This window comes from Labrus mixtus, chromosome 18 (assembly GCF_963584025.1).
Source record: "Labrus mixtus chromosome 18, fLabMix1.1, whole genome shotgun sequence".
Classification (NCBI taxonomy): Eukaryota; Metazoa; Chordata; class Actinopteri; order Labriformes; family Labridae; genus Labrus; species Labrus mixtus.
This window is the reverse complement of record NC_083629.1, coordinates 15,650,039-15,661,445: the sequence shown is the minus strand read 5'-3', so window position 1 is coordinate 15,661,445 and position 11,407 is coordinate 15,650,039. Positions and strand designations below refer to the sequence as shown.

Genomic DNA, 11,407 nt, shown 5'->3' with positions numbered 1-11,407 from the left:
TCTGAAGCAAGTCTTGTGTACAAATTACTTGAGTAGTTCTTGAGATATTTCACTGGATGACTGATGCTTCGATCTGCTAGTGGTGCTACAGCGTATAAATATAATAATCATTAAAATCATGATTAATCCTATGGGGGAAAAAATGGCTTTTTTTATACCATTCAGTAGTAATCCATACATAATAAAGATGCATGATAAATGTCAGTCTGATGATCACACTTGAGTGAAGGGATCAATTCAGTCTGTATGGATTTTATCCTGGGGCCAGGAATGTGAAAAACATAATCTTAATGTGTTTATAAGGGGTTGACATATTAAGTCTGCCAAGTGTCAAGAAACGAACTTACTGTAAATATGCCTAGTTAAAAAAAAAAAGGTGCTTTACATTTAGTCCCTCCATTCTTTGTTCCCCTCTTCTCTGATCATCTTCTGCCATCTAAAGCCACTGAAGGACACACACTTAAAAGCCTTGACTCAAACCACACAGCAACACAATGTAATAATTGGTTTCCGTGTCAAATTTCTGTTTAATCAATAACCTGTCAGCCACCTTAGGCTTTGGGAATACATAAACACCCAGTAGTCACATCTTCACAGCAGCCATTTCCAGATGGGTGCCTTCCTCTCCTGTGGCGGCATGTGGCCATCACACCGGCTCTGTCCACCATGCATTACATCCAGTGCACGAACACAAAGGGCCTTCCATTCAGAGCCCCTCAAGCATACATTTAGAGCCAAACACAAATTAAAGCTCGGGTGGTTAGGCTGTCTGAATGCCACTAAATGTGTTTCAGGGTGGCAGGTCAAAAGATTAAGTGGTTCCATAGGATGGGAGAGAAAATACAAATGGTATTCATATTTTCTCAGCAAAGAAACAGAAATAACACGTGCATTTTTTTTTTCATTTTACAGTTATATCTGCAAATCAAGTTAAAAAAATATCATAAGATAAAGAATTTGAGGAAGTTATTGGTTTAAAAAAAAGTGCTGCCAAAGGAATTATTACCAAATCCACAGAGATTATACACAGACAAAATATAATTTCCCTTACTTGCCGCTGCTTAAAAAAAACCCTTACAGAAATCACTGGTGCATTAAAATTGTAATTTAGGCCAAATAAAACCCTTTTTCCAATTTTATAAGGAATGGCAGCGGCTATTGAGGGCAACAGAGCAGAAGAAACAAAAACATCCAGACAGACAGACACCTTTCTTCAGTTCATTAGGGTTCCAGTTTTATTGTTATTTCATCCCTGTGAGAAGATAAATTAAGACATATCAAAAGACAGAAGTCATCCAGTTAGACTTCAAGTTATAGAACATTCCCAACAGACTTTAAATGCTGCTTGGCACAAGTAAGATTAAGTAAAAGTTACAGTTTTCACTTATAGTGTTAGAAAATGCTCTTAAATTACACATTTTAAGATAACCTGCTTTTTAACTACAATATTAGGAGACTGGGTTTTCCAATTTTTTTCACTGGCTTCATTGGAAAAAAAAAATCAACACAACGCCAGGTATACTGAAACCACGTCTTTTGCTTTTCATTTCTTTTCACCAATCGTACCGCTCAACAGAGAAATCACATAAAAAAGATCACCGTGTTACTGATTGTCTTGGCTGTACCAGTGGCAGTAAACTGATGCCCATACAGGCATTAAATTATATCCAGGAATTCAAGCTTCAGTTCAACACAACATTGGGAGGGGGGCAGATATCATGGGGGGGTAAGGATGACTAAAGTGGAACAACAAGCACAGACATACACCCATTCAGGCAATCATTCAACTACACACACACACACACACACACACACACACACACACGAAGTCTTCTGATGTCCCTCACTGGTCCTTGTCGTGATTAAGTGCCCGGTTAACAGCTGATGGAACACAAAGAAGGACAAAAACACAATGTTTCACAAAAATGGAAAAAGCAACTCATGCAAAGCAGAATCAGGATGAATGTAATGATGCATTTTGACAGTGGGAAGTGTGCAGTTAGCGCTTAGCTGTTAATATGTGCCTGCATGCCCTCTATATCAGATGGGCACTTGTTATTAAAGCAGAGTCAGGTAAGCAGTAAGATGTGAATGTAACTGAGTGTTAAGTACAAGCTTCAGTAACAGATCTCAAGAACTTAGCAAAGTTCTCAAGTACTGTTATCAAGCAGCCTCATTGTTAGTTGCAACTTGTCCCTGGGTCGGTAAAGGATGGCTCTAGACCACCGAGTGGAGCCTGAGCTAAGCCGTGTCAGAAGCCGTAGTCTTTAGACTTTGGCAACTTGAGGCTGGATCCAGAAGTTCATTAATGTCAGTACTACCAATATTAAAATGCAAAACTTTATAGTTGAATCAATCAAGTGTACAGCCTGGTCAATATAAAGCTCTTTGTGGACTTTGCGGCCAATTCTTTTATAAATAATCTGTCTCAATTATATTGAGAATTAAAGGTACGCATAATAAGGGACATCCCAGACCATAGTTTTACAAAGTCCAAGTCTACAGAAGACACTGAAATTTTAAAGTGAAAGTGTCTGCTATGTGCAGTAGCAGAACAGAATTGTGGGAGTCTTTTCTGGCTGTAATCCTCAGATTGATTTCATGAAGGCCCAGGCCTGTGTGTGACTTCTGATAGGGGTTAGTCTGCTGCCAGAGTCTGTTGCTGCAGGACAAATTGTATAAAATGTGGCTGTACTTGCATGTATACTGCAGTTAGCTCACCCTCCTTTGTGACAGTGTCAGTTATGTTCTTGGCCTTGGCGCTCAAATCGCTGACCATATTGTCCATGGCCGCCTGGTGTTTCAAGAAAAAAGGGCGGATCACGCGCTTGTACAAGATATCAGAACCATTCCACGTCACTGGAGCCATACACCAAATCAGGAACAAACACTGGGGAGAGAGAAGAGGGCAGGTCTTAGAACAAAGTGATTGGTTCTGTACCTTGACTAAGTTAAGGTTTAAGGCTGTGAGATGGAGAAATATGCACATTCAAGACAACATCAGGGCTTTTAGGCTATTGTGAATTGTTTTTATTTATTTTCTGACATTTAACAGGTTTACTAGATAATCGCTAACTAAAAACAAATATTGATAATCCGCAGATAGGGGTGCTGGATAGCCTAGCAGTTATTTCAGGCCCCCTGTACAAAGGCTGTAAGTCCTCATCACAGCCTCTGTGGGTTCGAACTCTCCCCCCTAGCAGTGTGTCTCGCTTCAGCGGTCCTATCCTATTAAGAGCTCAAATGTCCCAAAAATGAAACTTTGAAATAATGTCGAGTATTCAGTGATAAAATATACTCTGTGGATGCCTTTAAATACAGAATCTTAAAAGTGTACCAGGAAAGTGTAAACGATTTAGACAGTGTGCTGTATTATTGTTGATGTGTTACATAACAGGACTACTTATGTATTTCCTTCATTTCTCAGTTAGAAGGTATCATGTTTTCAATCCTTTTTTCTGTCCAGAATTTAGGTTACCTAATGTTACGGAATAATAATAATAATGGGAAAAAAAGAGAAAATCATGGTCACTGAGATGAACAAACTTAGTGAGTGGACTTTTGCACGGTTCAGTGACGGTTTTGTAACATGTGGGGTCACTTTGTCTCATTTTAATTTTACAACTTCTTACCTCTGATTTAAGAAAGGACAAGCAATGATTAGAATCATATGTTTGGATCTTGTATCACTGACTCAAATTGCAATGTGTCATGCGATAGGAGGATACAACTCTCCTCCTTTAGCTATTACATGACATGTCCACAAGAGTGCGCTGTTGGCAAGCCAACGACATCGAATCTCATGTGATTCAACAACTTGTGACTGTTTGTAGTTTCAAAGTGAAAGCAGACTTAAAGAAAAGAAGTTGATGAAAATAAAAATACAGAAAGTCAAAAAAAAAAAAAAAAAGCACTTACACAAACACACTTAATACATATTGGTCTGCCTACCTTGCCAGCGTAGTAGAAGGGGAACCAGGAGAGGAAGATGTCAGAGAAGGCCTCGACAAGGCTGAAGACTCCATAAACAACCCAGTAGGTCAGCCATTGTGTGTCGTCCTCCTTAATATTGCTCTCGATTGCTTTAATACTGAATGGACAGGAGGACAGGTTTGATGAAGGAGACAGAGTCAATACTAAACAAATAACAAATATTTAGTTTAGCCAGAGAGTGGCGCTTCAGGGAGCTTCTGTTTATGAGAACTAGCAGAGCAAGTATCAAACAATTACAACACTTGAGGATGCTCATGAAACTCTTTAAAAAATAAAAGCTTGAAAGACAAATTTATGAATTAGGAAAATGACTCAACATCTTGGTCTTAATTCCAGTAAGACATTTGAGTAACTGCAGTTCAGCAAAAAAACAGGCTTTTCTAAAGTTGGAGTCATTTTTAGTACAACATTCTCTATTTAAGATTTAAACTCTCTCTGTTCTCTACAGCTGCACAAGTCAACTGTTAAAAAATTGCCACATGCAATATCTACTTAACAACAATTGCTGTTCTGACTCAAGCTGAACATGTGTGGCAAAAGATAATTGTAATGAAGTAGTGCTGCAGAGATGCCCTGGCCTACAAATCTTCTATTGTAGATGTAAGAAAACATTTAGTTTCAGTGCAGACTCCAACAACGAATGAAGAGTTTCTTTAATGAGAATACAACCCTGTTCAGAGAAAAAAAAAAAAGGGACGCTGTGTAAAATACAAATAGCAATTTACAAAACATAGAAACCCCTACAGTATTTGTTGCCCAACATTATGAATTTGATGCCAGAACCACTTTTTAAAAAAGTTGGGACAAGGTCATGTTTACCACTCCATTGTTACACTTCTTCTTTTAAAACATTTAGAAGTATTTTGGAACTGAGACCAGTTTCTGTAGTTTTAAAAGAGAAGCATTTTCCCTGCATTGCTTAATTTAGGATTTGTGCTGTTGGGCTGTTAAAGGTGATTCTCCATTATTGTGATTGTGTTTGTCATATGATGCAGCACTAGAGCTTTCCACACTGCTCTCCTGTTGAGAAATAGTGACGCAAAAAATACTATAGTGGACCAAAGAGACCCCCCTGAGGCTGTTAAGAAGAGAACATTCATTATTACAATGAACACAGGCTCATTAATTACAACTGCTTCACAAATTCTTAAATCAATAATAGAAAGAAGTACAGCTGTCAGAAGTTCACAAAGTAAAGATATTGAACGTTTACATCTATTCTCAGATATTTTCTTCACAGCGTATATTTTGACAAAGCAGGCAGTACAAGGCTGCTTCAAATGACTTTTAATAATTGACAGTGGCTGCATTCCATTTAGATGTGTACTTTACAAAGTACAGTGACCATATTGTCTGACAGCCAAAATTACAATACAGCAATGCCTTCCCTGCCAGGACAACTAAAATGTCTACACTGAACTTAACATTAGTTTTAATAAAGTTAATTTAAAAAACAAAGTATTTATATGCTCGGTTTTTTTAACCATATGTATTTGTATTGCACTGATTTTCAATTGATTGATTAAAAAAAACATACATTAGATTAAGCCAGGCTTCATACATACGAGAAATATGCTGGATAGGCAAAGCCAATCAGGTTGCAGAGCAGTGAGGCTCCATATCCAAACAGAAGGTACAGGCCGACAAAACTCAGAAAACCTGCAGAGGGAGAAAGAGGTGATGCAAAGAGTGAGCAGAAGACAGTGAGGGGAGGGTGAGGTTATCGTGTTACATTAAGAAAACGTCTAACAGTCAAGCAACATTAACTTGTTGTCAACACAGTAGCAGGATGTTAGAACAGCACAGTACCGGGATTAGGAGGCACATGGAACACAAGTCAAACACTAATATTCAAATCCTGTTGCTGGAAGTTGACTTTGAATCCACCAAAGTCTCAGAGACCTGACCTATAATCCATGACTGTGTGTGGATTCCACAAATGCCGTTGGTTTTTTTTTACTTGTATTTTGTTATAATGAACAATATGTACGATGCAGAAAGCAATCTTAGTCGATGCTAAATGCAAAAATGTTTCTGCACTTATTTTTTTAGCTTGCTGTACTTAAAGCAAAATCAATAACTCAAACCAACAGAAGATTATTCTTCAATTACTTTATTTATCATTTTGTTTATTCTACTATTCTGTTTCAGATTTAATAGAAATCTAAAAGTATTAGCTTTGCATGGTTTTTGTACTTATTTATAATTGTGTTTCTCCTTCGACACACTTCCTGTCTATTAACAGGACAAAAATGATACCTCTCAATAAACCAGTCAAAACCACTTTTAACTATGACCTCGCTGATAAACAACTGAAATTACACTTTACAGATAATATCCACTGAATTATTTTCATTTGTAAAGGCAGACTTTATGGCAGAGGGGTTGAATTTGATGTGGATTGAATGGTTGTATAAAAAGGTGGCCACTGATCAAAATGCAATTGTTCAGAGGGCAATTTTATGAATTATACAAGGGCCCGACAGATATGGGATCTTTGGGGTCGATACCAAAAGCGATATCATAGATATCGATTGTACACATTTATTGCGTTGATCCCTCAAATGCAGCAATCAAACACTTGTGGAAAAGATATGAAGACAAGATGATCACTCAACTGAAAAGTAACTGCACATGTCCGTACATTACACCTCGACACTCTGGAGAGTGATAATGCTTGTTGTAATCAATACACTCGGCTGGTGAAAGAGAACTGCTAGTTTAATACAATGAACCTCAAATGAAATGCTATTTGACTGGTGAATAAATCTAGTAACAGCAATGCATAGATGAGATAAAACTAACCCGTCGGGCTCTGAATGATTACGCCAACAACACACCCGAAAGAAATCTGCAGAACATTGAGGTCGGAGTGTGTATGAGCTGCAACTAACTACTTAAAAATAGAAACTTTTTCCTGACAGCTAACAAGCAAGCTTAGCTGTCAGGAAAAAGTTGACTTCACCTGAATTTGCTGCAGGCTGCCACATCTTACATTAAGGATTCATTTCCCCAGATTTAGCATATCTTTGATTTTCTAAAAGTTTAAAATACATTCTAAACAAAACTTAATTCTCAACGTTCATTAAAGTTCTCTGCCATGCCTTTAATATGATTTTAAATCCCAGATCTGTTTTACAGCCTTCATTTTGAAACAAACAGAAAAACAGTAAGATGAAAGTAGCTTACTGTAGGTGCAGGTTATGAAATATATTCATCATAACTGCTGACACAAAATTCAACTACATTCTAGTGTTAGATACATAAAGCCCTGCAGTGTCAAGAGACCTAAAAGACCTTGACACTTTCAAACACATGTCCTGCTCTTTTACATCTCATTTGTTTGTCCTTGTGCATATACAAATATTCTCCCATGTCTCTTCACCTAAAGCAAATTTGAACTACTGGTTGAAATAGAAAACCCTGAAGGAAAAAAAAAAGGTGACATAAGCAAACACTCCTTACTGTACACATCTACAACTCGATATTTATAATTTAAAGGCTGCTTTTGGGATTTTTTTACTGCTGCAACAAACTTTTCTAAACTGTCCTGCTATCTGCCTTTGTGCTGTGAGTAAGGAGAACTCCACGAAACAAAAGAAAAGGCAGTCATGTGGTATAAAAGCCTTAAATGAAAACACATGTCCCACTTGTGGAAAAATTTAACCCAAGGCCACAAAGCCATTCTAATGTTGTGTAATCCTGTATGACTCAAACGACTCATTCCAGAGCAGTTGGAAGTTTCTCTTTGCAACAAATCACATAGAAGATGAAGCTAGCTTCAGAAACATGACGCTAATACAATGACCACTTTCTACTTTGGCCATATAAGAGAAGTCTACTCCAGTCAGCATTTTAGTTTACACACTTTATAGTTTCAAGGAGTCATAATAAACTTCAGTGTTTCCCCTACCATTATATTATATATATATATATATATATATATATATTATATACCCAATATAATGGTAGGGGAAACAACGCTGTAAACCTAGGGGAAACACTGAACTTGAAATATTTGTCAGTCAAAAATCTTGACATTTTAAAAATAACTTGTTTGACTGACTTTACACCTTCAAGGCTAAACATAACATAACATTATGTTGGGCAAAAAGGACAGACTTTCTTGTATGAACGACAGAACAACCCATAATCCGTGCACACATGTGTAAAGCGCTGCAAGACTATAAAGACAGTGCTGCAATTAGGATGGCTCATTTTATTAATTGGCTGCATTCTGGTTATACCTTTTGGTTAAATGCAGGAAATAAATTAGTAAAATGGGGTGTGGGCTAATTTCATGTGTTACCAAGGGATTCTAAGCCCTAAGCCAGCATTGTTTATGTCACACCGCTGGCTGCCTTTTATCCTAGCTTCATCGACTTGGTTACACGTGCTGCACACCCATCCTGCTCTGGAGCAGGTCGGTTTAAAGATTTGGTTGTAAATGAGCTGTACAGAGCTGCCCTTTCAACAGTTCATTTCCTGACCATGTTCTCTATGTTCTGTGAGCTCTATACAGAGATAGCTATAATAGAAATTTGTTGAATTGTTACTTTATGTATCACTACAGGATGCATCATAACGCAGTTCTTTGGACGTGAATGCTCCACTGCCCTAGGTGTCTATGAAACATAAGGTGTTTATATTTTTTCCTAATTAAGGAAACTGAAAAAAGCTAAATCTGTAACTATTTGTGCAGGCACGCTTGTGATCCAGGTCTGATCAAATCAAAGTCAGTTAAATACCTACTAGATATTTCATATTTGACAATTCATACTGGCAAAATGACCCTTTATTTGTGACCTTGCCATTGGTAACTTTAAAGCACTTTTCATGCCATGCTGTGAGCACCCATCTGTGGGTTTGAATAAAGACTGTGGTTTTAAATGTAGGTCACATGGTGCAGCACGTTTCCTATATGAGAGTGGCACTGCAGACACAAACGTGTAACATAGCCTGAGCTGTCTGGCTTTTTTTTTTTTTCTTTACATCCACTGTGCAAACTCACAGCAGTGAAGTGTCAATAATACTAGTCCTGACATCTAAGAGCACCCTGCAGTGTGAATAACAAGTCATCTATATCTCTTTCCATCTCTGCATTGCACAGGATATTTCAGGACGTGATAAAAATACCCCTGAGACCAGCTGGTGGTGGTCCTGGCATATCAGAAACAACTCCTTTTTTCGGCAGCAATGTTTTGAAATAGGTGTGTGCAATGACGATTGTGTATGTGCAAACTCTAATCTGTAATCTCGTAAAGTAGCGTAAAGGTCCGAGCGGGATGAACTTTGGTATTAGAGCTTGAAAAGTAGAGCAATAAAAAATGAGCCAACTCACAGTGGCACAGGATATGAAACCAAGTCAAAAGTCAAGCAACTCATGCGACAGGGTGACCACAACCGGTTAGAAGTTGCAGTTCTGAGTTGAAAATCGTCGTTCAGCTTCACATACAGAACATACGTCAGCTGGTTTCTAAGGGAGGCGTTAACCCTCTTTTTTAACATGTTTGGTATTATTTTCCAGTACGATAAAGCACGATTGAAGTATGTTTAACTTGGTAATAGTTGCTTTACAACGAGCCTTTAACATACCCAAGGCGAGGTACTCTCTCTGTACTCCCGTTTTTTTCTCCAGATTCGCCAACTGGTCCGTCACGAAGTTCTTCTCATGGAGCAGAGTCGTGAAGCGCTCCTTAAACTGACTCATATTCGGGCTTTCCTCGGCCTGAAAGTGACACAACCCGCAGGGGGGGAAAACGGAACAATCTGTTACTCGTACCGAAATCGGATGGATGTTCGAGTAAAACAAACGGTTTTCTACTAACCTCTGCTTGGTAAATTGCCCCCCGAAAACTTGCCACTGTATGGCTGACTGCTGACTGCTGAATCGCAGTGGCAGAAGGGGAGGAGTTTGAAAGTTCTCCGGTGACTGACCAATCACAGAGCTCCGTGAAAGTAACGTTTACTGCAGCAGGTGGGTAAAAAAACGGATTGTGCCCTACAGTGAAGACTGAAGACAACGCTTCATTGATGTACCTACTAATACAAGATTATCCTATTATTGTATTATTATTATTGTTATTATTATTTAGCATCAATATATATACATATATACTGTACATTCTATATATTTTATTATATTATTATACTAGTCTATATTATATAACATTTCATTATATTACACTATATTGTTCATATTGCACTATATTATATTATATTATATAACTGCACTCTGTATTACTGTGGTACAACACTGCCTCTCTTCTCTGCTGTTTACATTACTACATTGCTGCTATTTATCATACCAAGTCACTTTAATCACTTGTCACTTTATCTTGTCATTCTCTGCAAATACTGTCTCAATTCTCAATTCCCCCCAGTTAACTTCATCATTCATTTTGTACTGTATATACCCCCTGTTTTTATTTTTATTTTTATTTATCTTATCTATTCTGTTTAATGTGTATTTTGAGCTTTCTTATCTGCGCTGCTGTAACGCCCGAATTTCCCCTCTGGGGATCAATAAAGTATTATCCTATCCTATCCTAATATCGTATCCTATCCTATCCTAATATCGTATCCTATCCTATCCTAATATCGTATCGTATCCTATCCTAATATCCTATCCTATCCTATCCTAATATCGTATCGTATCCTATCCTAATATCCTATCCTATCCTATCCTAATATCCTATCCTAATATCCTATCCTATCCTATCCTAATATCCTATCCTATCTTATCCTAATACAATAAATTGATGACATGTTTCAACTTAACAGGACAAAGGAAAAAAATATGAAAACTAAGCATTTATGATTAACAGACATGGTGGATTAGCCTAACTGTTCATTTAATATTATTAAGTAAAGATGACTTTATGTAGGCTATCCTAGAAAATGTTAGGCTACACACAGAAGGTTAGACTTTTTGTGTGTTATGCTTCTTGTTTGGGCAGTCACCAAAACAATTTGAATTAGCAGAGAATCAAACAGGTACACCCTCATTAATGCACTTAAAAAAAAAGAAGCACAGAACTATTAGGCTAATTCAATTGTGTAATAATACATTAATTTCCATAAAATGCAGGAGTAAGTTAATCCTTCATTTGATTTTTAAACTGTCATTTTTACGTCTTTGAATCAGGAACTTTAACTTTAAAGTTCCTGATTCACATCCCTTTGCATGACATTGATATTAGTTCCTCCCTGTCTATGAGGAAGAGTTGTGCATTTAACAGACAGGTATGGCCAACTGAGAACATTCAAACTTCCTAAACACAGTTATTTAAGCAGCTATCGTGCATTTTAATCACATGGAGATGGATTTTGTTTAGTTTTGATATGAAAAAAATGCTAATTGAAAGTCAGTCCTCTATACCGATAAACCCAAAGGATAGTGATTGTGATTGTG

At 37.4% G+C, this 11,407-nt stretch overlaps 1 protein-coding gene across 2 annotated transcripts; it reads right to left on the bottom strand.

Annotated features, from left to right (window-relative positions):
• Nucleotides 1-1,208: 1,208 nt before the first annotated feature.
• zgc:101744 (Receptor expression-enhancing protein 6-like) lies at nucleotides 1,209-9,894 on the bottom strand. Of its 2 annotated transcripts, none has more exons than XM_061062755.1 (6): nucleotides 9,822-9,894; nucleotides 9,589-9,721; nucleotides 5,559-5,652; nucleotides 3,952-4,090; nucleotides 2,700-2,890; nucleotides 1,209-1,881 (listed from the first exon to the last, which is right to left on the bottom strand). In XM_061062755.1, the coding sequence occupies exons 2-6, from the start codon at nucleotides 9,701-9,703 to the stop codon at nucleotides 1,875-1,877; spliced, it is 546 nt and encodes a 181-aa protein (XP_060918738.1). In that variant the 5' UTR covers nucleotides 9,704-9,721; nucleotides 9,822-9,894; the 3' UTR covers nucleotides 1,209-1,874. The 2 variants fall into 2 exon arrangements, with proteins under 2 accessions (XP_060918738.1, XP_060918737.1); XM_061062754.1 differs by having other exon boundaries at nucleotides 2,722-2,890; nucleotides 9,822-9,889.
• Nucleotides 9,895-11,407: the final 1,513 nt, after the last annotated feature.